Source organism: Anopheles nili, chromosome 2, assembly GCF_943737925.1.
Source record: "Anopheles nili chromosome 2, idAnoNiliSN_F5_01, whole genome shotgun sequence".
Taxonomy (NCBI): Eukaryota; Metazoa; Arthropoda; class Insecta; order Diptera; family Culicidae; genus Anopheles; species Anopheles nili.
The window spans coordinates 37,583,417-37,607,399 of NC_071291.1; the positions used below are offsets into that span (position 1 = coordinate 37,583,417).

Consider the following 23,983-nt stretch of genomic DNA (forward strand, 5'->3'; position numbering starts at 1 on the left):
GGCTTGTAATATATTTATTCATTATATTATTTATTCAGGGATTTGCTACAATCAAATGACTCTGTAAAGGATTAGAGTAACGTTGTGCACACATTTTATATCAAAGCGCAGTCATCCGTTACATAATTTGAATCAACGATAGCATTCGGCATAGGGTCATAAACACGACGCCAGGCTATCATAATAAAATTGTTTACAATGTGGCTGTCAACATATGATTGGCATAACCTTGCACAAGAAAAGCAAGAAAAAGGGGGTGGTAAAAGCTGTAGAGGGTGGAAATTCTATCACGCAGTTTTCCTCGGACAAGTGTTGCTGCTGTCTGTGCAAGAGGCACTTTCGCTCATCCCGATTGGTTCCAATTGAAAAGCGATACTCTCGTCGAATTGGTGTACAACAAGGCCACGATGGAAGCTAAGCAAGAGCAGGAAAATATTTATCTTTTCGTGCCGAACATCATCGGTAAGTGGAGTGCTAGAAAGACGATTATTCATTCTCAGGTTTGCGTCATCGTTTCGCGCTTTGTTTATTTGTTGGCACAGGTTACGCGCGGATCGTACTAGCGATCGTTTCCTTTTACTACATGCCAACGGACTATGTGATCGCTAGCTGGTGTTATATCGTCAGCGTGCTGCTCGACGCACTCGATGGTCATGCGGCGCGGCATTTCAACCAGTGTAAGTAGTCGGGTATGAGTGGCAAAAATCGATAGGCATTTAGCTCCCATACCTTTCCGCAACCGAAGGTGTGGGCCAGTTAAGGTGCTGTTGCATAATGTTCGAATCGATGGGCGAATTAACTTGATTGCTTTACGACCTTCGGGCTATTCGATAACGGGTCCCCTTGATAACGCGTGGTTAATCGCTGTGTCTATCTCCCGTTTAGCCACTAAATTTGGCGCCATGCTCGACCAGCTTACCGATCGGTGCGGCACCTGCGGCCTGCTGGTGACCCTAAGCTACTTCTACCCAAAGTACATGTTCTGGTTCCAGCTTTCGATGGCGATCGATGTGGCTTGCCACTGGTTTTATCTCCACACGTAAGCAAATACTAGAAACAGAGGCATGGCATGGCTCGAGACTATGATGAATGTTTTTTCTTCTTGCAGCACTGTCCTGCAGGGCAAAACATCCCACAAGTTCATCGACATGTCCGGTAATCCGATTATGCGCGTTTACTACACCAACCGCACCGTGCTCGGCTTCATGTGTCTGTTCAACGAGCTGTTCTACGCTGCACTCTATCTGCTGCACTTCACACCGGGTCCGTTGCTGTTGGGCTTCTCCACGTTCAAGCTGCTCGCCATCGTTTCCTTCCCGGTAGCGGTCGTCAAAACGGGCATCTCGGTGATTCACGGATTCGTGGCCAGCTGCAACATTGGCGTGATCGATGTTGCCGAACGTGCAGCTCTGCGAGAGCGAGAGGCTAACAAAAAGCCGCAGTAAATTCGACTACCCTTAGAGGATATTCTTGCCCTCTTTCCCCACCGTTGCCGGTGGGGTTGTAAGGCGGTGTTGTACACACGGAATTACACTCCCCGCAGCGGGGATCTTCCGTTTTCAAAATCGATCCTCTTACACGGGGTTTGGATGAACTTGCTTTCCCTGGGCATGCCGGCATTCTCCAGCACTGGCTGACTTAAAGTCTGACCGGAATCGGAAGCTAACGCCATCCACACTCCACAATGCCAAAGGACAGGAAGAAGAACGACAAACAATTCAATCTTAAGTGTTTTGAAAAAATGTATTTAAGTGTTTGTAAACTAATGTAGCTGAAATTTACACCCCTTACGCCCGCAAGGTAGTAAAGGAACGAGAATAATGCACCTGAAACGAAAAAGAGATGCGAGGACAGAGGGGGACGCAGAATCGTTAATAGTCATGCACATTCCAGTGATGCACCCGTTGAATGCAAGCAGCGGCTAAATTCGTAGGCATCTGTCCATATTCTGCTAGCAGAAATCGAAATCATCCTACCCGACGGTACAACACGTTGTTGCTTGAATCAAATTTCATTGAAAACTACATATGAACGTAGGGGATCGTATTTGTGCTTCGTGAGGCTATCACTATCTAAACCCCGGAATAGTAAAGAACACTATATATTTTTCGCGCAGCCAATCTACTTACCAATGTATCAATTAGCCCTGTCAAAGGCAGTAGAGAAGTAGATTGAACCCATTTCATCGATGTGAATCGCATCCCTGTGTCTAATACATAGAATAAATAACCTCTCTCTGTGAAAGTTGATCTTTTCACTTACGTTGGGTCGCTGGCGGCCAATTAATCAAACTCCTTACGCCTGCATCAGGTAAAGCTTGCTAAACGTTGGTTAATCTTTCTTTCATTTTCTTCTATTGGTCTTAATTCCACAATTGTGACAACGACATTCGTAATATAGAAGTAAATAAGCTGGTGCGTTTATTAGGTGTGTTCGCGAAGCGATTATCCGATTACAATGCAGCGACAAGGCGCACTATATGTTAATTATTTTGTTCCGTGTTTGGTCCGGAGAACGATGGAATTTCTCGCCTCGTTGCATTAGAGATGTGAGTAAGAAATGAATCGATAAATGAGTTGATAAAGACACAAACAAGCAATACGAGGCCGCGAAGGACGGCTTGTGCAAAGCACAACCTCCACTAGCAAAGCCAAAAAAATACAGTTAACCCTTAAGGCTGCTCATGCCGGCGCGCATGATCTCGTCCACGAGCAGGATGTTAACGGCGATGATGGTGGAGGAATTGAGCATCTGCTTCTTCACGATGTAGTTATCGAAAATGCCCAGATCGACCGGCTTCATCGGTTCCCCAGTAGAAAGATCCAGTCCGATCGGGTCCTCATTCAACAAATCCTCCTCCTGCAGTCGTACAATCGTTTCCTGCGCATCATATCCGCTGTTGACGGCCAGAATCTTCGGCACCACGAGCATAGCGTCAGCGTATGCTTGAATTGCGAGCCGGGTCTTTCCCTTCACGGTCTTCGCGTACTCGCGCAGCTTATTGTGTACGCGCACCTCAAAGGCGCCCGCTCCCGGCACCAGCTTCTTATCCTCGATAGCGTTGTTGATCGAACGCAGACCGTCGCGGATGGCGTCCTTGATCTGCGCCAACGAGTGCTTGTTCGGGCCCTTCATGAGGATCGTCACGGACATCGGGTTCTTGCAGTCCTCCACGAACGTGTACTTGTTTTCACCGAGCACGTGCTCGTAGACAAGTCCCGCGAAGCCCAGGCACGATTCATCCATGTTGTCGAACGAATTCATCGCGAGACCACCGCATGCCAGTGCCAAACGCTCCATGTTGCGTCGCTTCGCACGGCGCAGCGCCACGATGCCTTCCTTGGCCAGCATATCGAGCGACATCGGATCGATGCCTTTCTGGTTGATGACGACAAAGGTCTTGTCCGTACCATCGCACACCTTGCGCTTCAGCTCGATCACCTTCTTCACGCGGTCCTCAATGAACTCGCGCTCGGCCAACACGAACTTCTCGCGCTCTCCAGCCGTCTTGTAGAAGAACCCAGAATTAATCTCCGACTTTTCGTACTCCATCGACACGTTGCACGTTAGAATGTACGCGTTCTCGACGCGCTTCGGCATGTCGGGATGGCGCGCTCCGTGATCCATGACAATACCTTTCACGAGCTGCGTGTCATTGGCCGATTTGTGTTGCATCTCCATCAGCTCCACCATGTGCAGATCGACCGGCTTGTCTTCGGTGCGGATGGCCAGCACCGCATCCACACACACGTCCGTCAGCAGATCGGCCAGCACCGGGTGCACCTTGGTTCGCAAGGCAGTACGTGCGACGTTCAGCAGATTCTCCCGGTTTACCACGATTGGGTGCGCGATCCGTTCCAGAATGTCCAGCGCCTGTAGGCGGGCCTGGTCGAACCCATCGGCGACGATGCGGGGATGCAGACCGTCCCCGATGTACAGATCGGCCTGCTTCAAAAGCTCGCCGATGATCAGCACGATTGAAGTAGTTCCGTCTCCGGTCACGTCATCTTGGGCGGTACTGGCGCGGGCGATCAGCGAGGCAGTGGGATGCTTGATTTGCATCTCATGCAGCAGAATGTTGCCGTCCTTGGTGATTTTGATGTCGCCGGCTCCCGAAACCAACCTAGCGTAAAAGTGAGGTTAGAGCGGGTCAGGTGAGTCATGTCAGAAATAATGTTTCAAAAAGATTATCTACAACTTTTTTTGATAAAAGCATAACGTTTGTGCAATTTGGAATAATTTGCAATAGATGGACGAGCGAGGTTCATTTAAAATAATCCCCAAAATAACATTTCTGCCACCAGTTGTGCTCTGCAGGAGTACTCACATTTTCATCGTTCCCTTCGGGCCGAGGTTGGTCTTCATAACATCTTGAATGCCCTTTGCGGCAGTGATGTTAATTGCTAATGCGTGAGCCGCACGGGCGAACTCAGCCTTCGGATTCAGCATGCTAATGGAGGCCATTTTAGAGCTGTGGGAATTATTTTACAATTACTTTTCACGAATTTGAACAGCACTGGCACGGCTGCTAAAGATTGAAGCAGGACTTCTTCTTAAGCACACTTCTTCGTTGTTGTTACCTTCACTCTGAAATGACAGATTGTTGTAGCAGTTACTAGGGGTAGGAATGCAAATCTTTATTTAAATAGGTATTCCTATTAATTATTGATTAATCCGAATAAAATTCAACATAATATGTGTAAATTTTTAGTGTCATATTTTTAAGTATAATTTTAGAATAATTGTTGGTTAAATATAGCAATAATTAGAGTTTTGCAGCACAATGCCGTACCAACACATTGGAGTATTCGACCCGTGGCTGTTGACAAGCAACATTTTTTCTCCGGCAACCAAAACTAGCACGCGTTACCGACAGCGGTTTGTAAATAAAGTGCATTTATCGAACTATTTTGGTGTAATTCCGCAAAAATGACCAGTAAAAAGATGAAAGTTGAAGCAGAGGATGACGAGGATCGCCGGATGGACACGAAAAGTGGAAGCGAGGATTCCAGCGACGAAGAAAACGATGAAGCGTACGAGGGTGATGAAGTGAGTTTCAACGTGAAAGCGTGGTACGATGTAGGCATAATGTTGTTTTCGTATTTTATGTCCTTTCTAGGGGATCACCGTAGACTTTGAAGGGAGAAACCCTATCGATACGGATCTGGATGGCATTAAACAAATGCTGGGACAGCTCTTCGTGAAGGCGCATATCGATCTCACCGAAATGGCGGGAGTTATCGTAGGTGAGATAAACTCGGAGCAGCACAACAGGTGGATAATTCAATGTAACAACGCATATCGTTTTTCAGCGCAAAATTACGTCGGTAGTGTGCTAAAGCAAGCATACAATGATGCAGATGACGACGATGAAGACGAAGATACCGATATGGGTGATCCTTGTCAGGTGGTGTTTGGCATAACGACGGTAATCAACCTAGCGAACAAGCAGGAACTTCCATCGGTTCGCCAGCTGAAGAAAATGATTTTCGAGAAGGCGGAAAAATACGCCACAGAGCTGGCCATCCAGCAATTCCGCGAAGCTCTCGAGAGCGGCACCAAAACCACGGGACTGTTACTGAACGAGCGCTTTATCAACATTCCCGCTGCCGTTTCTGTACCGATGTGTGAGAATCTTCTCTCCGAAATGGAGCGTGCCCGCACGAAGGGCATGCCGTACACCTTCGACTACTACTTGATGTTCGTGAAATACTATCAGCAAGCGGCCGCCGTTGATAAAGCCGCTGAAGTAATTTACACCAACGATGAGGAGGAGTACTTTATCAAGGATTCGTGTGCGAGCTTTGACTATTCCGTTCAAAAAGAGACTACCACCGCCCTTGCCGGGCAATGGCAGAAAAAGGACGAAGAGCTGCAACCATTCCGCAAGGTGCTGCTGATCGAGGCAAGCAAACTACCCGGCATTGTTGCTACTATCAAGAATCTGGTGTCTTCGGTCGCTAACAAATAAGACAGTAGACACATGTGCATTTTCATTTCCCAACGCGTGAGTGTGCTCTATTCTTTGCTATACTATTGCGCTGTATAACAAAATAAACGAAAGTTCCTCTATTACAACCTGCGTTCTTAGTTTGTCGGAATGCTCTCTATCACAACACAGCCGGTTCCGACAAAATTGTTTACGATGCATGCGGCTCGAAGCCGTCACTTCCTTCTCCGCTCTTTTGTTGCCTTTCTTCGCCTATGACTCATTAAGCGTTGGGTTTGTTTTGGTTATTTGACACTTCGCCTGCGGTCAGCGTATTTGTCGCGTCCGGCCTTTTTTTATCGGAAAAGTGAAGAAAACGGACAAGAATAGTCGGAAAATTTCCCGCGTTAACTTTCATCGGCGTGCGTTTGATCACAAAGGTATGTGGGTACGCATGGTGTTAAAGAAATTTGCTCCGTAAAAGAGCATGCAAGTTTTGCAATTGATCTTAACCTCACATATGCGCTGACACTGGCACTTCGATATTTTTCAACCCTTGGATGACGAGCGGGTGCTACCGAAGAACATGCACCATCATTGTTGATCAGAGATCAGAGCTGCGTGTTTGCGGATTTATAACTAGTGCGTGTAATTGGTAAACTTTTGATTCGATTATCTGTTTGTTTGCATTTCACCACAAGTGTTTGTTTGTACGATCAGTGAACCGAGGCTTTATTAAAGTGCACGACGCAAATAGTGCGCGTCATTGGCGAGGAATGACTAAGGCAGAGTTCTAACCGGCGAGCGTGTCGTTCAGGCCCTTTATCATTCTACAGAATGGAAGCTAATTGATTCATACTTGTGCGTTGCAGCGGGTCGATAGAATATTGAATCATCTGTTCGTGTCGAATTTGGTGCATCAGCGACCGAAACGTGCTCTTGGCCGCACGGTCCTTTACTACGTGTTGCGTTCGGCATGCCACCAACTGCACCTGCGAAGGCATAAGCCTTGCAGGCGATAGAATTTATATGTATTTATTTTTTTTCACCATACCATCGATCTGGTCATGCTGGAACCGCGCAAACCCATATAAATATAAGTAGCGTACATGGTGGAGAACAATTGTTTACTTAGCGATACCAACGCGATCGTGTCAGTACGGGGAGCTGGGCTATCAATCATCCAACAATTTTAATACAGCTCCCATTATCTCGCCCGGGACTCTCGGGACTTACCATTCGCAGATTACGCCCCTCGAGTGGCTCAGTGTTACCCTCAGTCGAGTGGCATATTTACGGTGCGAAACAGTCGATGCAGTGCGTTTAACGACAGCAGCATCCGTAGCGGCAGTACCAGTACCACCGGAATCGTTCCAAAACTACTCTCGGCCGGTACGCGGCTTCCAGCTTCGGCCACAGGATGGACGTCGATAGGTAAGATAAGCCTGTAGTATCGAGCAGAGAGCTTCATTAACAACGATCATTGTTGCTAAGCGGTTCACTATCGCTGGTAACGATGTATGGGCGGGACGTGAAAAACGCAGCCACGTTTTCGACCATCATCGTTCGCCAAAATTACGTTGCGATGACAGGCGAGATGACGAGGTGGTCTGAGATTTCGGCGAATGAACGCCGTTAGACGAAATGTAATCACTAACGGTTTCACGCGTATAGCGGGAGCACCGAACGCACTCGTCTGATGCGTGTACCGGCGTAAGTGAGCCGGTTGGTCTGGCCACATCACGTTACGAACCCCCCCGGGAGTAGCAGGAAGATGAAGATTTAATGGAAAAAGATGGCAAGATCCTAGACATAGTTTTTCCCTCCCAGCGCGCAAGGCAAGGTGGTTGGAAAAGGCCTTCCCACAGCTGGTGGAGCGCAATTTTCTCCCCATCGTACGTGGCCACTCCAGGGAGGTGTGCGTACGTCCAGCTGGCCGTGGGCGGTCAATGACCTGTGGAGTTTTTTGGCGGCGAAAAGAGCCGATTTTTGGCCGCAACCTGAACAGATCCTTACACCGTAGCCGTGATCGATAGCGTTTTACGGAGCAGCATGATGGATGGCTGAGAAGAAACGTATCCCGTTGTCCGTAGTGTTTGTAGTAGAGCCGGTCAGTTTCCCCAAGCTAGGTGCGGCAAAAATCGTCCGCTTCTTAAATAATCGATGATCGTTATTTGATCGTTTGGTTATACGCTTTGTTGGTAAAACAATCCCGCAATTAGGCGATTGCTTTTTATTACTTAAAGTTGTTCAAACATTTCTTTTTGCTTTCAAACATCTCACATTCCTCAACACCTAAATTGCTCACCATGTGCAGTCAAAAGCACACTTTACAGTTGCTATGCATTCACGTTTATCGTGTTTCTACGCCACCATTACATTTCTTTATCGCTCAGTTCGAGATGCAAACTGGGCTTCCGCATCCGGCAGTCTTGTCACGTTCGAACTTTCGTCCCGTCTCCGGGGGTGCCACGCAAGATAATCGTTTCTCTTATTATTATTCGTACTTTTTTCGACGAGTTTTTTGTTTATCGCCGCCAAACCGCGATCGTCGTTGCGTGACCACCGAAGAGCGACGAACTCGCGGCCAAAGCAAGGAAGGGTGTTAAAAAAAGATGGCTCTCGTTGACCCACTTCTCGGCAGCTGCATTTGAAGCTTTGGCAGAACTTTCTCAAAAAAAGACAACGCAACAAGTACGATGTGACGGAGCGCAACTGGCAGCACTCGAAATGAGGCTAATTGGTCCACGATCGGGAATTTGTGGCTTGCTCCATTCGCTGGCATATCCGTGCTCTCCACAGGACAGGACAGAGATTTTGGCGCTCTGTAATCATGTTGATGATCGTCCAGAAGATGAGTTTTTGCATTCAAAAATGGTCCCCAAGGGTCTGGCAAGCCTACCCAGCATCAGATACGGTGGAGCATAAGACTCGCGTCACCTTTCGAGGACCAGCGAACAACCGGCCGCAGTAAAATGTGAACACGGTAAAATCGTCAAATTTACCGTTAAGCTCAGCCACCACCCGATCCGCGAGCCGGTTCCAGTTTGGTCCGGGTTCTGAGTCGGAACGTTTTTCTTCCCACCGTTCTTCGCTCGGCGCGTAAAATGTGCATTTGTGTCTGCCGGGGTCGCCCGGTTCGGTGTGGGTTTTATTATTATTTTTATTGGTGCTGCGGGCGGGCGGACAACGGCAGTGCCGGAACGTGGCCACCGGTGGCTAGGGGGGGGAGATATTCCTAACCTAGTTTTCCCGTTTCTCTCCCGTCTTTCGTTCGGTTCGTTCGGTTCGTTGGGAACGGATTGGTGGACCATGGTGGGTGTAATGGGTAATGGGGCGGAGGTTCTGCCACAAAGGTGAAGTTGAAAAGGGACGTACACACCGCGGATGCGTGTGTGTGTGTGTGTGTGTGTGTGTGTTTGTGTGGGGTTTAATGGCCGACCCGCGGCTTTGCGCGGGAGAACCAGGGAATGGTGACTCAAGACGGGCAGGATCGCGGGAACAGAGAACGAGATGCGGAAGCGAATCAACCGGCATGTTTTGGGAAGAAGAACACGTCCACGAAGCCCCCGGTGGGGGTTGTTTCTTTTCTGCTCCGTTCCGTTTGGCGTGTCTTCGCGTTCTCCTCCACGGCCACGGGTAATCTGTTAAGACCTGCACCGTGGCAGGATGGCTTGAGCCGCGTGTGCTCCTCGTGTACTTTGTGCGCCCCCATTCGAGCGCGTGACGGCTTTTTATGTTCCTATTCTTTTGGACGGGCTCCTTGAACTTCGGTACGGCTGCTGACCTAGATTTGGCATCCCCGTGGGAGGAAGCTTCCGGGTAAGGTAGGACAGGGCAGATGGTTGACGGGAGGACACAGGTGTGTCCGCTATTGGGCCATGACCGACGTAAATGCAAACGAACGGTGTAGTGTGAAAGCGCTGCGTTGATGCGATTGCATCTTTTGCTTCGAGAAGTAAGCCACCGAGTGTCGTGCAATGTTGCAACGTAAATAACAGGACCCTGTCACTGTGTTTCATTGGGTTTTATTCTATTAATTGTATTAATTTCTGGTCGTACCTTAAGTGATACAATTAAAATGAGAAATGCAACGGAACGGAGCCAAGTCCAAAAGACCTGCTGTACAGGAACATATAGAGTCGTCGGTTTAATTTGCATTAATGTTTTGATGTTGTTTCTATTTCCTTATGTATGCTTTAGTCATTAACATATGGTATCCAATACTTATCTGATGCTAATGCTTGCTGTTGCTATAGTTTGGTGATGCTTATTTGATGTGCTCTATAACATAAAATAAATCTAGTTCAAGATCAACTTCTGCAGTATTATATTCCTTATAAAAATGTGTTTTTGAATCTGATCTGTTCTATTTTTGTTGGATTCAAAGTCGTCAAACCGGTGTGAAAAATCTCTGGTAAACTTGTTTGTTTTTCATTCGTAAACTTTTTCATCCGACCGGAAAAGTTAGTTGTTGACAGAATTAACCTTTAGCTTGAGCTTTGTTAAAGCCAGCTTCATCAATTTATTTCACAACAATGTACTGCAACTCCTTCCCAGCACGACCCTGTCACAGCTTGATAACGTTTTCCAACTCCCACAGGTACCATCCGTGCCAAATCGAGCCGGTAGATGAAGCGGCTGTTCTGCAGGCTTCCGTTCCAGGCTACGATACGTTCTGCGTGATCGATTACGAAAGCGCTCCGAAGTTTGTGGTCCACAAGATCGACGAGCTGAGCAAGTTTGATGCGGCGGTCACTTCCGTGGTGAGCTGTTTCGGTTGCCAGACCGGTAAGGAAGCCGTCCGGGTCGTGTACAGCCCGGTTGGTGAGTTGAACGACTTCGACGACGTACGACGTTACGCGGAGGCAGCAGCTCAAGCCTTACGACGGGCTCTTAGCGCCGGTTCCAAGCAACCGGTGCTGGTTCTGCCCGGCCGAACCGCTCGATTTAAGCATGCACCGCTTGTGGCACTGCTGGGTGCTCTGCACGAGCTGTACGTGCCATTGCAGTTGCGTGAAGACGTCCCTACCAAGAGTCACCGGATCCGGAAGCTTGGTATCTGTTGTCCAGCGGACACCCAACTGGCTGGTGAGGTAGTGCGTACGGTCTACGCGCTGGAAGCTGGCCGATTTGTGGCCCGAGACATTGGAGGAGGTGATCCGGAGCGAATGGCACCACCTCGTGTGGCTGAATACGTCCAGCAGGCGTTTGCTTCCGGTCGTGTAAAGGTGACCATCGTTGACGATCCTACACGTTTCGAGCGGGAGTATCCGCTTTTCCAGGCGGTGAATCGTGCGGCCGAAACGGTCCAACGTCATCGCGGTCGAATCATCTTCCTGGAGTATCAACCACCAAAACCGGCCCGTAAAACGCTCATACTGGTCGGAAAGGGTGTCACGTACGATACTGGTGGTGCCGACATCAAGGCAGGAGGCATTATGGCGGGTATGAGCCGGGATAAGTGTGGTGCGGCGGCTGTAGCCGGGTTTATGAAGGTGATCGAACAACGGCAACCGGCTGATGTGCACGCGATCGGAGTGCTTTGTATGGTGCGCAACTCCGTCGGAGAGGAATGCTACGTGTCGGATGAGATGCTGACATCTCGGGCTGGAGTCCGTGTGCGTGTTGGTAATACTGACGCCGAAGGCCGTATGGCCATGGCGGATGCGCTGTGCCAGATGAAGGAGCGTGTCCTGGCTGAGCGGCTACCCGATCCGCATCTCTACACAATTGCTACGCTCACAGGACACGCCGTACTAGCTGTTGGAAACAGCGCCATCGTGATGGACAATGGTCCGGCTCGGGCTGCTGGCCACGCGTTGGAGTTGCAGCAAGCCGGCGAGGATGTTGGGGATCCGTTTGAGGTGTCGGTCTTGCGACGGGAGGATTTCAACTTCCACAAGGGCAAATGCTACGGCGAGGATGTCCTGCAGGCGAACAATCTTCCGTCCAGCCGGACGCCGCGTGGACACCAGGTAAGGGAACATCCCACCGACTCGTTTGCTCCGTGTGATTTCACTTAACCTCAATGCTTCTGTTTCGCAGGGACCGGCCGCATTCTTGATGATGGCCACCGGCTTGGACAAGTGCGGACTCAACTCGTCCCAGCCGATCAAGTATTCGCATCTGGACATTGCTGGTAGTGCTGGGGATGTACCGGATACTCCGACCGGATCACCCATCCTGGCGCTGGTTCGCACTCACCTGAACTAAAGGGGAGGTGTTAACGTCTCTGGTTTAAACATTCGTTTTCTCAATTGGAATAAATATGGAATACGGCATGCAGTTCTCGGTTTGAAGTTTCTCTTGATATAACTGCAGAACCAGAAATCCAGCGGACAACGAACTTTTGATCTTCATCCGGTCGTTCCCAACACCCGAGGGGCCAATCCCGGATACCAACCGGGCTCTCTGTTCCGCTTTCCGAGCACTCCGTTGCGATGACAATTTCCGCCAAAGGTTCACTGCCGATCGTGTTCTCGTTCTCCGGCCTCTCTCATCGGGACGTGGTAACGGTTAATGCGCAAAATGCGTGCCCCCGAGACGCAGCTCCGGTGGGAGTTTTTGAGGGCCGTGAGCAAACACGACGTTGACCACGGAAAGCCGCAAGTATCGCGCTGGCGGAAGCAATCTGTCCGGCTCGTGGTGTGCCTTTCGCCGCGACCGTGGGCACCGTTTGGGCGTCCGGTGAAAGTGGTGCAACGGCACCGCAAAGGTTCATTGAACGCGGAAATCGTGGCCCCGCGACGAATGGGAAAGGCAGCAAACTCTGGCGAGATCCGGGCCTGGGAAGGGGGCGAAAATAAAGCCGTACTTAATGGCTCCTTAAGTGCCTTTTGCAATGTCCGTCGCGTGGGGTGGCTTTTGTGGCCGTTGTTATTGTTGTTGTTGCGATTGCTTCCCACCACGTGGGGGGAAGCGTTTTTTTCTTTCTCTTTCTCTCTCCCTTTTCCGGTTCAAAGGTTGTCTCCCTGCCCGGCGGGAAGCAACGTTTGGCCACATCAACCCGCACAACCGTTGTGTTATCGCTTCAGCTCTCTCGACAAAAAAAAAAGAAACGTTTCCCAACCAACCCACGGTGGCTTCCTTGCCTCTCTGGTGTCCTCCAACCGGCCACCGATCAGTGATTCCAGCTTCCAGTGATCCCGCTCGAGAGTGCATTGACATTTTCCGGACCCACCAGAGTTGGTCCGCCCACACGAACGGGGTGCACACGAAGCGCTTTCTAATGTCACCCCCTACCCGTGGCTCCGGTGTCGTCATCCCCGTCCTGTGACCTCTCGGACCCCCGGGCGTTGTGGTGGTACGAAAGAGTCAAACGGCCAGCAAGCGACGAACCGCCGTTCGAGCGGGAGAAAAACCCGCTCCGTTGCAGCGCTTTCGCGTGCATTTCCGCATTGTTCGTGTGGGCTTGGCCCATTGCTTGGGCCGTGCGAGGTTGTTGATCTCCCCGGTTGCCCTGCCACATCCATCCGAAGGGATGTGTTCCGTTCACCACCGTGGGGGAGCAAAGTGGAAGGCGGGGGGGGGGGGGGGGTAGAAGGGAATAAGTAACGTTACTTTTTCTTGCCACTTCGTCCACCGGACGAGAAGCTTCAGCAGAAGGAGTGTAGAACTGGTTCCGAAACCGTGGGAGACTGTAAGCATGCATCGGGTGCTAGCGGGTCTCGAACTAGGCCAGCCGATGCCCTTCTAGAAGAACCCTTCCAAAAGGGCTACCAGGCGTGGCTTGTTCGTGTGTTTTTTTATTGTTTCTTCCTCCACCCCAAGCTTGGCTGAAGGAAAAGAAGCGAACGAAGAAGAAAAGCGCACGGAAAAGCTCGCATGATTTATCTCAACCACGCCAGCCGCGGTGGGCGCGAAAAGTGCGACGAACTCGCGAGCCAAAACAAAGGGCAGACGGACGGAAATTGCCAGCCTCAGCCGGGTCGGGGGAAGGAAGATCGGGTTGGCAGCTTAGAATTATGTAACATCCCTCGCCCTCCGGATCGTGGCCGAGCCGGCGTGCCATAAAAGGCTCGATGTCGATTCCCGGGGATCTAACGGGTCGCCCGGTTCGCTGGCGGGAAATGGTCCCTGGAAAAAAGATGCAAACCTTCGCCGTCGTCGTCGTTGTCGTCGTCGTCGTGATCCACGATCGCTCGAAGCGTCCATCCTCCCGGTGAACTCGTACGTGCCATAGATGGGTATAATTTTAATTAAAGAGCGAACGGCGGCGATAGAAAGGGAGAAAGAAGACGACCGCCACCGCCAGCGCACCAAAGGGCTCCGCTGTCCCGTGGCTAGGTTAAGTGCTCCGGGGACTCGATTGTGGAGGTGTGGGACCGATGTCACGGGGCAGCCCCACCCCGCCTTCTGTCACCGATGTCATCCTTTGGCCGTTCGCGTGCAGCGCCTTTTTGCGTTCGAGCCCTTGTGGCGTGTTTGAAATATCGCATGCGGAAGCTGCCGCGCCCAGCTAGGCTTGGTTGGCAGAGCTGCTTGGGCCCTAGCAGGTCACAGAACCCTTGCCACGACGAAGGGCGACAGAAGAAACCGTAGGGGAGGGGGGTGGTTGGGCACACCGGGCGGTTGTTTTAATATCAATAAATTTATGGCAAAACGAGATGATTATAGACATTGTTGCTTTATGGTGTTTGATCGCGATCGCAGCCATTGGCATGCGAACGTGGAAGGAAGTGGAAGTGGGAGGCGAGTTTCATCCTGCCCCGTGGCCGGCCGTCGAGTTGGTCGAAGAGGTTAATGCCTGTCTCAGCCGTTGGTTGGGAGCGTTAGAATTTGACACGGGAGCTGCACACGGTCTAGGCGTTCTGGAACGCAAAGCTGAAGCGTTAACTGCATAATGCATATTTGATCGTTTAGACACGCGGATTGGGTGGCTCAGATTATGCCGATGATTGCTTTGATGGGAATAGTAAATTGTTGCTAAGTACCCTGTTCCTTTTCGCGAATCTGTTCCTGCGATAGTCGAAAAAGGCTTAGCTGAACTAATTTCACTTAGATTGAGTTATGTTTATTCTAACACATAGCTCACTAATAAACGCCTTTGAAAGGTATCAAACCCTTTTCCTCTATAGGCTTGATAGTTTATTGAGGCTGGTGAGAAGAGATCTTTTTTCCTAATTTCGAGCTGCCATCCATCGGTTCAACGGTATCCCCACAGTCTTGTTGGGCTTCATCTAACATTTCCTTCCGCTTTTTTAGCTTGCTTTGTTTTTTTTTCGTCGCGTTGCGTCTGGACCATAATATTTAGATGCTCGATTTCATGCCACCAGCAAGCAGTTCATTGGCAAATTATCCCCCCGAAGATGAGATGCTGCTGGAGTCTGATGATATTTGACACAAAAAAAAACTATTCCTTTAAGGGCCACTTTTTGCTCCCCATTTCCCGATCATCACCGATCGCTTGCGCTGGCAGCTGCAGCGTGTGTCAACGACGCTGGGAAATGGAGATCGTTCATAGACAAGCAGCAACCGGATGACGGAAGCAGGACATTTTTTTTCGACCCCCAACCGTTGCTTAGAACCGTTTAAATAGCAAGCCTTCTCGAGATGGCATCTTGCAAGCAGCAGCAGAAGCAGCCGGAAAGCGTTAGAGAGCGCGTTAGGAAATTCGACCCCCCTCTGAATGCTCAAGCATCCGCTGGAGACAAAGCGACTTCACCTTTCTCATGTCTTCCTCATCTTCAATTTCCTCCCAGGGCGCACGGGAAAACGGAGGCGTTGATGGTGATCGCGATCGCGATCGCGAAATTCGCCAACTAAGCGCTTTCCATGAGACCGCCGTCGCCATGTTTCGGATGGGATAAGAAATAGACCAAAAAATGGACAAGCATTCAGCCAAATTCTAGTGATGGCTGGTGAAAAGGAGAGAGAGAGAGAGAGAGAGAGAGAGAGATAGCGAGAGCGAATATAAAGGAATAGAACGAAGCGTGATCATCATCTCCGCCCGCAGCAGCCACACACCCATGCACACGCACGCACACAGCTGGGAGCCATTCTCTCCAGCAACCGTCGGGGGCCGTCTAGCAGAGAAAAACTGCCTCGCGAATGTTACCGGGCCTGCACGGGGGCAATGACCGGCTCTAGCAGTGACCTACTAACATCGGCCCCACGCTGAAGGAGTGCATTCACCTCAACCCACGGCCAGAACCTTTCCGGCGAGTGCCACGATCGCAACCACGCCAGGTTGGCCAGATCTCACCGTGGAAAGCGCCACTCTCTCGATCACTCTCTCGAACGCTCTCGGGACGCTCTCGGGCGAGAGAGAAAGTATCACGCGTGCGCGTGCGATCGCGATTTAAAACGTGGAATCTCGCGCGTGAGTGCCGCGAGAGTTGCCTTTCTCTTGCGTTTTGCTTCTTCCCAAGATCCGGGCTCCGGAATCCTTTAAAGATCAGCCCCAAGTCCGCTGCAGATCGCCTCTTTCGCATGCACCACGTCCAGACCCGCCAGTTCGGGTGGTTTGTTATGTAATATGCGCGATGCAACGACCCCACTGAGCCCTCCTGCCGGTTGCTCACAGAGCTCGGATGGTGGAAGCACCTCAGAAAAGCAGGTCGATGGTGGACGATGCAAAAGGAAGCAAGGGCAGAAGTTGACCGTTGCATCGGTTACGGTTTGTTTTATTTATTTACCCCCTTTCTTTTAATGTTGCACTTCCACCCCAACCACCGGAGCTGGGTGGTTATTTTCATTTCCAATTATTTCCGCATTGCATCCCTAAGGGGGATCCCTATGTTCGTGCGGTTATATATATATATATTTTTTGATCCGTTTTGGATGCGTTTTTTTGTTGTTGCTTGGTGCTTTCGTTCCCACCGCATCGAGACAGGAGAAGTTGGCTTTGCGTGGTGCACACGATGCATTAGAAAAAGCCCACTGGGAACGGGAAATGGAAAACTAAACGACCAATCAATGGACAATGGCGCACCCTCTCGTGCTGCTTTAAGCAGGCTCGTGACGATCGGTGGGAATATCTGGTTTTACTTCCTGCTTTTGGGGAGGTGATTTACGGCGCGTATAGCGTGTAACGGAAGTTGCACGATTTGCACGTTGAAACGGTGCCATTTAGATGATCATCGGTGGTATCGTTCCGGGATGAAGTGTCAACACTACGATCAAACGCAGACTCTGCTTCGGAGCGATCGAAAAGCACTTCAACGTTCAGACTCACGTGAACTCCATCAACCTGAAATGGAGCGAAATAACGATGCACTTCTCATGAGGCCCTTTCAAATCGCCAGCTGATCCATTGTTAGACCTGCAACATCGCGATCGATGCCGCCCCAGCACCTATCGATCAATCGACGATAATTGTGGCTGCACGCGTGTGGCTCCTACCACGTGGCCGTGTGTTCGACGCAAGACCCGTACTGCGTATGTGGCTTGTGTGCGGTTCTCCCTGCTGCCTTCTCGTGAATGGGGCGTAAAAGTGTATCGAAACGTTGTCTACCTTCGGCTTTCCACCGCATTTTCCTCCGGTCCGGTTTCCTCACCCGATTGGCCACCGTGCACACGCGCTCGTCCAGCCCCTGGCTGAGGGCATTGACCGGCCGAGAGTCCGGTCCGGGGGTGGGTAGGTGGGTTGCGAGTTGTTCGGGCTCCCCCTCTACCCCCCCCCCCCCTCCCGGGACACCCGGCGTGCGTTTCCCAGAGCGTGCCAGAGTGAAAGAGCGAACGAAAATGCTGTAACCGGGGCCATCATCCCAGCAGGCGGAAGTAGGTGGAGCCGCCAGCGGGTGTTCCAGCGTGTGCCAGCGGAGTGCTAGAGAAAGGGTGAGAGAAAAGTGAGAAAGAAAGAGAGCGAAACGGGAGAAAGAGAAGGAGAGAGGACGAAAACCGGAGTCCGGTCAAAATGCCGCCGGGTGTGCCGAAAATTTGGGTTCGTTCCGAGTTTGACGAGCTGCCAACCAGCTGAGCCCGGGACCCGGGGTTGAAGAGTGTGGTGCGGACGCGTGCGGAACGGGCGACCTCCGAACTCCCTTAGGATACCCCGTTTTTGGTGCGTATACGCATCCAGCCCGTCTTTGGGTTCGATTGCGATCGCAAAACGATTCATTAGGCCGCTCCAGGGGGAGAGATTGTTAGCAAGGGCAGCAAGGCTAATGGACGTTTACACAGGAGTCGATCGTGCGGCTGGTTGATGCGCCATTTTGCTTGAATTTTCCTCACACAACCCACCAATTTCACGATCGCTTAGGAACGATCCCTTCGTGTGGTAATACTGCGCCGAAATGTCTTATTTGGTGAAGCATTAATTGAAAGAGGATCGTTCCTGTACAATCTTTGAAAGACTCGAGTGCTCGAGTGCGCTACAATTATTGTGCGGTGTGCTTTGTCGCGTGATCATTGTCCTGCTTAAAGGACGCATCTGGTCGTCCGTTAATAACCGAAAAATCAATCACGGCTGCCCGTATCGCCTCATTTTGCATGTGGTGCCTTTAATAAGTGGTTTAATTGTATTACTACATATGTCCAACAGGCTGCAGTGGAAGAAAGATCTGTAACGCATATGTGTGTGTGTTTTTTTTTGTTATTTGTGTTTTTTTCTAATTGATTCCTTCAATCGTCTTGAAAATCAACGTTCTCGCGATCTTTGTCAGTTTTTATCTTTCGTGTATGTGCTTTTCGATGAGCTTTCACGATCGCACATGTTTGATATTTTTCAAACTCTTTCATTTTTATTTCAATTATTTCGTTTTATTGCTATTTCATTGTTATATGAAATCTTACGTTCGTAGTATCCAACACTATTCAATTTGTATTCATTTCGTAATTTATATTCCTATTAAATTCATTCACAAGCATGACTTTGCTTCCAAGCCGGTTTGAAAACTATAATATTCACCCCACCAGCATGGAACCGGACTGTCACTAGCGCATTAACTGCGTGTGTCTTTGCACTCTTGAGGCATGATTTCGATGACGATCGCAAAACCGCAAACCATCCACATTAGCTACCCATCCTGATCCGGCCCCGTGATGCGATAGGCATCGGCTTTTAATTCACGGATGCAAACCGGCCCTGCGAGCCCTCTGCACCATGTCGTTGAACGGGTCCATCATAAAACCGCTTCCGGGATGCTGGACGAGTGCCTCGGCGATTCTCCCGGCTCGGCCCAAACAAACCCAGCTGATTCAGTGATCGCGTGGGACTCCACCGTTCGACATTTTCCGTCCTGCTCGTTTACTCATCCGCTCGTCTTATCATGCACTCTTTTCTCAAACAACTCTTTCCGCATTTCGCTCACTTGCCGACGCACTGTCACACTCTCACAACGCACCGCGTGATCGCGTGAGCGCCACTCTCAGTGCGTGAGTTCCACGGCACGCGTCAACGGAAGGCAAGATCGCAAGACACTCAAACCCCAAGAGTACCAGCCCCAACAGCAGCCGCATTGGAGGCCTCGAGCGCTCAACCCACGATCATCACCCGTCCGATCGCGATCCGTTCCGTCGATCGTCGCGGGTGGCGGGAGCGGAACGGAAAAAAAAGAAGGGCGGCAGGAGGAATGGAAGATGGTGGCCCCCAGATGTGGGTCAGAATTTGCCATTGAACCGATGACGTCACGCGGTGCAATGACCGAGCAGTCGTTGATTCTTCGATCTCGTGTCTCGCTCTCGCGCGGCAGATCATTCGTGCCGTCTCGGTCGCACTCGTTGGTGGGTCGCTCGACGGGGGGAGCATAAATTTTATAACACTCTCCCTTCCACAACCGCGTCCTTCCCCACCTTCAGAGGGGGCCATGCCACCCTTCGGTGTTGCCCCTCCCTCTCACTCTCCTCCCAACCCCGCTTTTCCAACCGCGATCGTGTGCAAGGAAATTTCGTCGTGATGAGTGCGAAGAGATGTTTCGTTCGCTTGCACACGTTTCTTTGCGCTTGCTTTTTGTATGTGGAGCGACGTGTGTATTTTTTTTTTGGGCGCGTTTTTCTTTGCGGTTTCTTTTCGCGTGTGGCGTTGCCAAAGGTTCTCTCCCTTCGATTGATACGGATCGAGTGGTGAGGTGGCCCGAGCCCTTCCGCTTTTCCCTTAGCGCTCTCCTTCGCCTGCTTCTCACGATCACCACACGCAACAGAACGCTTTCGCGGATCGGACTTTCGCGGACCCCCAATCCGATGGGGGAAAGTATGTAAATGGAAGAGCGTACATTTCTTTATGATGATCGTTTCGGTGAGCAGCCTTTTCTTGCCGTCCGCGTTCTGTTTCTGCGACTGCTTCCCTCACCCCGATTCTGCCACGGTCCCTGGGAGAAAGACCACAAAGGAGAGCGAATGTTTTATGCCGTCCTTTGCTTATTTTCTTTACTTTTTCCCACCACCACCACCACCACCACACGCACGCACCGTTGTCCTGTTTCGGGTGCTCCACGCGAAAGTGCTGCGATTTTTATCGTCTCGATTTGTCGCAAATGGATGCTGATGCGCCATTCCTCACGACGGGTGATGCCGTGGAACATATGTTTCCAATGTTTCGCTAGTGTGAGCCAAACTCCCATGACTGGCTGCCTTTTGTAGGGTGTATTTTGGAGCTGCTTGCTGACTGTGTTCACTGCAGTGTGTTATGGGGTTTGTTCAGACTGAGCTAGTGAGTGGAATAGTCTGTGTTGTTCTTACGCCTGCAGTTGCAGCTGTATTTTGGTTTACACACGTTCTAGTTAACCTTTGAGGCAACATATGCATGAAGCATGTTTATGCTTCAAAATTGCATCCGTTTGGCATAATAGTCACGATTTTCTTTCAGTAAGTCGACCATATGCCGAACGAATGCTCAGAATGCTGGTTCTCTCGTTCAAAGCACAGCTAATTGGTCACTATCATTTTTAAAAGGCCAGTAATTATGGTTTGCAAAATATGTTCGTTCGAATCCAGCGAGCTGGTACGAGAACATCGTTTGCATTGCTTGCATCGCTTAAACGATGATTCGTCAATTCGTCGAGATGGAAAGCACTGTCCTCATGATCATGAGAACCCCATTTCTTTCCTTTTTACCCACAAAAACTTCTGCTCGCGACCTCAGTATCCAACTTCTCGTGCTGGAACCGCTTATGCGCCCCCTTTTTACCCTCACGAGCACCACCACGGGGGCCCTGTGCCGTGTCGTTATTTTTAGCCGCCTATCGCGCCGGGAGAATCAAATTGAAATATAATCAGAATAAGTGAACCCCCTTCACTGGATCCTGCCCATCCCGATCCCGTCTACAGGTTCCAGAGGGTCGGCTGGTTGGCGCGGCAAGGATCAGGGACACACAGACAACCCCAAACATGGACCCCACGAAATCGAGTTGCGAGTTGCGAGCGAAAACCGGCCAAGTGCACTGCAACGGCTCCCGGAGAAAGGGCAAGAACGGAATTGACCGAAATGATGCACACGCACACTCGACCACTTTGGCCCCAATCTCCCCAGCCGCATACACACACACACACACACACACGTTCGTACACCCGAAAGTGGAAAGTTCTTTGCGTACCAATTAAGAGATCGCAACATTCAGGCCAAAGCGAACCTTTTGCATGCATTGCAATTACCCCCGGTGGCCAGGGGATGCAAGCGACCCAACCCGATCGAGGGGTCGACCTTAGCGCGGATTCGCCATTGCCATGGTTGGCCGCTTTTCCCTTTTTTTTTTGTATGCCACCTCTCATCCTCTGGCGGCGATCGTTGTTTGCTTTTGTACGCGCTTTGGTGCACTCGAAAGGAAATATTCAATCTGCGTCCTCATTTCTCGGTGTCATCTCGTTGGATGGTAATTATAAATTACTCCTTGCGCTCTCTCTCTCTCTCTCTCTCTCTCTCTCTCTCTCTCTCTCTCTCGCACTCTCATCGATAATTGCGCCACCACAGGACGAAAAGGGCCCAGATGCGGTGCGCCAAAATGATACAACGCGACGTTAGCAAACTTACGCAGCAGAAACGGGCGCGCGTGGAACCGCCAGTGGAGCGAAATTTTGCCGCACAAACTTGTTGCGCAAAAAAAAAACACACACAAAATCCCAATCGTGCCGGCACCGGTGTGATGGACGGGGCAACCTGCGGCCGCACGGGTCATTGCACCGTGGCGAAAGTCCTTTGAACTTTTCCCCCTTTTTCCAGGGGGCAATTGTTTTTACGGGCACGTCAAATTATTACCCCCTCGTTTCTGTTTAAGACCGGCGAAGATTGGCGCTTCGGGATGGTTAGCGTTTGTGTGCGCGCGTGTGTGTGTGTGTGACGAAGGGTTGGTAAAATTTTGTATTTTACGTTTACGCAGGGTGTTATGTATTTGCGGTGCGATCTCTAGGGTCACGCTGGTGCGCTTTCCAGCTGCGCGCGATTCCTTACAAGGTTTGTTGTTTTGTGGCCGTCGTTTCGTAGTTGCGAATGAGAGAAAACTACCGGCTGCCTAAATGCATGCTAGCAGCTGAGAGTAAACAGCACTTCAACGCATTTTGGGAATCACTAACAGTCCATTCTGCACAAATGAGCTGTTAAAATTGAGTCGAAACATAACAAACACATAATGTTTGCACGCGCAACGTCGCATATTCATCTTCACATCCCGGAACTGAAGAAAAAACTTGCCCCAAAGGGAGAATCGAGCTAATTTAAGCTAATCTTTCAAAACCGGCTCCAACACGGCACTGCCACGTGTCGATAACCGGAACCAAACCTACTCCGATATCGAACCCTACGCTTAGTTCCGGGGGCGTTAGCTCGTCAACTCGACTTTTGCGCTTTTGCTCGATCAATTGTGAGCAAGCGAAAGGAAAGCGAATCTAATACCCAAAACACACACACTCCATACGGGCGTAATGTGTTATGGAGCAAAGTTGATGAAGCTGCAAATCGCTTCGATGCGTTGTGTTAATGATTCCACGCGAAGGAAACTTGCAACGCTGAGGAACCACTTGGAACCACGCGCAGGCTAATTCGGTGGGAAAACAAACGAATGCAAGCCACCCAATGGCTCGAGTGGGCGCGAGTTCCTTCTACATTCCAAGCCCTTCAGCCCGTGCGTCGGCAATTTGTTTTTTTTTCTTCTCGATTCACTCGATCCCAAGCCCGAGTCGAGTCGAGTGAGCGCATTTTCCTCTCCTTATCCCGTGAGTGGCCACGGGAAAGCCGGTAATAGAATCTTGATACGCCGGCTCGCATCCATCCCATCTTCGGGTGTGTCTCGCGCCCAGTTCCACCCTTCCGTACTGGCGTTCCTTTTGCCTTTGATGACGATTTCTCATGTCGCCCGGTGGGGGAGACTTCCTCCCTCCCGAAACCCGTCTTCTGGCGTTCCTCGATCGCTTCACGATCAATGTTGCTGCGTGGTTCGATCGACGAGTGCCACGAGAGCGAAAATGCCCGGCCTAGCCCACGGATCGGCGATGCATTCGTGTCCTATGATGTCGCACACGCGTACGCATCCCCAGCCCCTTCGTCTGATCTATGTGCGTGTGTGTGTGTGCGTGTGTGTGTGCAAGTATGTTTCCCCAACAGCTCGGGAGAGGCTGGCGCGTGTGCTCGTGAGAAAAAAAAAATGAAAGAAAAAAAGGGAGGCTCACCACGACTTTTATCATTAATTAATAGATCTTGATTAAAGGTCAATAACACCTGGCTGGGAGCGCTCGGTGAAGGGGGTGGGGGGGAGTTGTGAGGTCGCCGAGATCCGTCGATGTTGATCAGCTGCGTGCGTGCGTGTGTGGATGCAGCGTAGAACGCAACATCGGGAAGCTGTACACGTGCAGCGTGGTGGCCGTTGGAGGGTTGGCGATGACAGAACGCAAAAGGGAGCCCCCCCCCCAACCCCCCTGAGTGGAAGGGTGGAAGGACACCCGTTTACTACCTCCTTCCATTCGGCCCCCCTCAATCGATCGGGCACAGAATGCGATCGATAGCAAGCGAGAGGCGAGAAAACGAGTGAATAGTGCAAAGAGAAACCGGACCCCAAAGGGAAGGCACATCGATGCGATATGCTTTTGATGCATTCGCGACGGTGACGACGACGACGACGACGATGGCGATGGTGAGATGACGCGAGCCACAACTGACAGGCGATGGAAGTGCCTCGAATGCAG

At 50.7% G+C, this 23,983-nt stretch overlaps 4 protein-coding genes across 4 annotated transcripts; 3 read left to right on the plus strand and 1 right to left on the minus strand.

Annotated features, from left to right (window-relative positions):
* The first annotated feature begins 340 nt into the window (after positions 1-340).
* Positions 341-2,231, plus strand: LOC128730537 (CDP-diacylglycerol--inositol 3-phosphatidyltransferase). Its single transcript, XM_053823588.1, has 4 exons — positions 341-462; positions 543-677; positions 886-1,039; positions 1,109-2,231. Exons 1-4 carry the CDS (start codon positions 408-410, stop codon positions 1,443-1,445), a joined length of 681 nt encoding a protein of 226 aa, XP_053679563.1. The 5' UTR covers positions 341-407; the 3' UTR covers positions 1,446-2,231.
* Positions 2,232-2,397: 166 nt separating this feature from the next.
* LOC128730363 (T-complex protein 1 subunit zeta) lies at positions 2,398-4,490 on the minus strand. Its single transcript, XM_053823409.1, has 2 exons — positions 4,328-4,490; positions 2,398-4,123 (listed from the first exon to the last, which is right to left on the minus strand). Exons 1-2 carry the CDS (start codon positions 4,462-4,464, stop codon positions 2,665-2,667), a joined length of 1,596 nt encoding a protein of 531 aa, XP_053679384.1. The 5' UTR covers positions 4,465-4,490; the 3' UTR covers positions 2,398-2,664.
* Positions 4,491-4,920: 430 nt separating this feature from the next.
* On the plus strand, positions 4,921-6,062 carry LOC128732302 (protein BCCIP homolog). The gene is made up of 3 exons (XM_053825488.1): positions 4,921-5,049; positions 5,120-5,246; positions 5,313-6,062. Exons 1-3 carry the CDS (start codon positions 4,930-4,932, stop codon positions 5,969-5,971), a joined length of 906 nt encoding a protein of 301 aa, XP_053681463.1. The 5' UTR covers positions 4,921-4,929; the 3' UTR covers positions 5,972-6,062.
* Positions 6,063-6,506: 444 nt separating this feature from the next.
* LOC128730379 (putative aminopeptidase W07G4.4) lies at positions 6,507-12,210 on the plus strand. Its single transcript, XM_053823423.1, has 4 exons — positions 6,507-6,571; positions 7,175-7,363; positions 10,533-11,907; positions 11,978-12,210. The coding sequence occupies exons 2-4, from the start codon at positions 7,350-7,352 to the stop codon at positions 12,143-12,145; spliced, it is 1,557 nt and encodes a 518-aa protein (XP_053679398.1). The 5' UTR covers positions 6,507-6,571; positions 7,175-7,349; the 3' UTR covers positions 12,146-12,210.
* The last annotated feature ends 11,773 nt before the right edge of the window (positions 12,211-23,983 follow it).

Excerpts from the sequence above, each read along its gene's own strand:
- LOC128732302 (XM_053825488.1), top strand. The coding sequence starts at position 4,930 with ATGACCAGTAAAAAGATGAAAGTTGAAGCAGAGGATGACGAGGATCGC. Across the intron at positions 5,050-5,119 it reads AAGCGTACGAGGGTGATGAA|GGGATCACCGTAGACTTTGA; the intron begins GTGAGTTTCAAC and ends TGTCCTTTCTAG. Across the intron at positions 5,247-5,312 it reads AATGGCGGGAGTTATCGTAG|CGCAAAATTACGTCGGTAGT; the intron begins GTGAGATAAACT and ends ATCGTTTTTCAG.
- LOC128730379 (XM_053823423.1), top strand. Across the intron at positions 11,908-11,977 it reads GGACGCCGCGTGGACACCAG|GGACCGGCCGCATTCTTGAT; the intron begins GTAAGGGAACAT and ends TCTGTTTCGCAG.
- LOC128730363 (XM_053823409.1), bottom strand. The coding sequence starts at position 4,464 with ATGGCCTCCATTAGCATGCTGAATCCGAAGGCTGAGTTCGCCCGTGCG. Across the intron at positions 4,124-4,327 it reads CCGAAGGGAACGATGAAAAT|GTTGGTTTCGGGAGCCGGCG; the intron begins GTGAGTACTCCT and ends CTTTTACGCTAG.
- LOC128730537 (XM_053823588.1), top strand. The coding sequence starts at position 408 with ATGGAAGCTAAGCAAGAGCAGGAAAATATTTATCTTTTCGTGCCGAAC. Across the intron at positions 463-542 it reads TTTCGTGCCGAACATCATCG|GTTACGCGCGGATCGTACTA; the intron begins GTAAGTGGAGTG and ends TTGTTGGCACAG. Across the intron at positions 1,040-1,108 it reads CACTGGTTTTATCTCCACAC|CACTGTCCTGCAGGGCAAAA; the intron begins GTAAGCAAATAC and ends TTCTTCTTGCAG.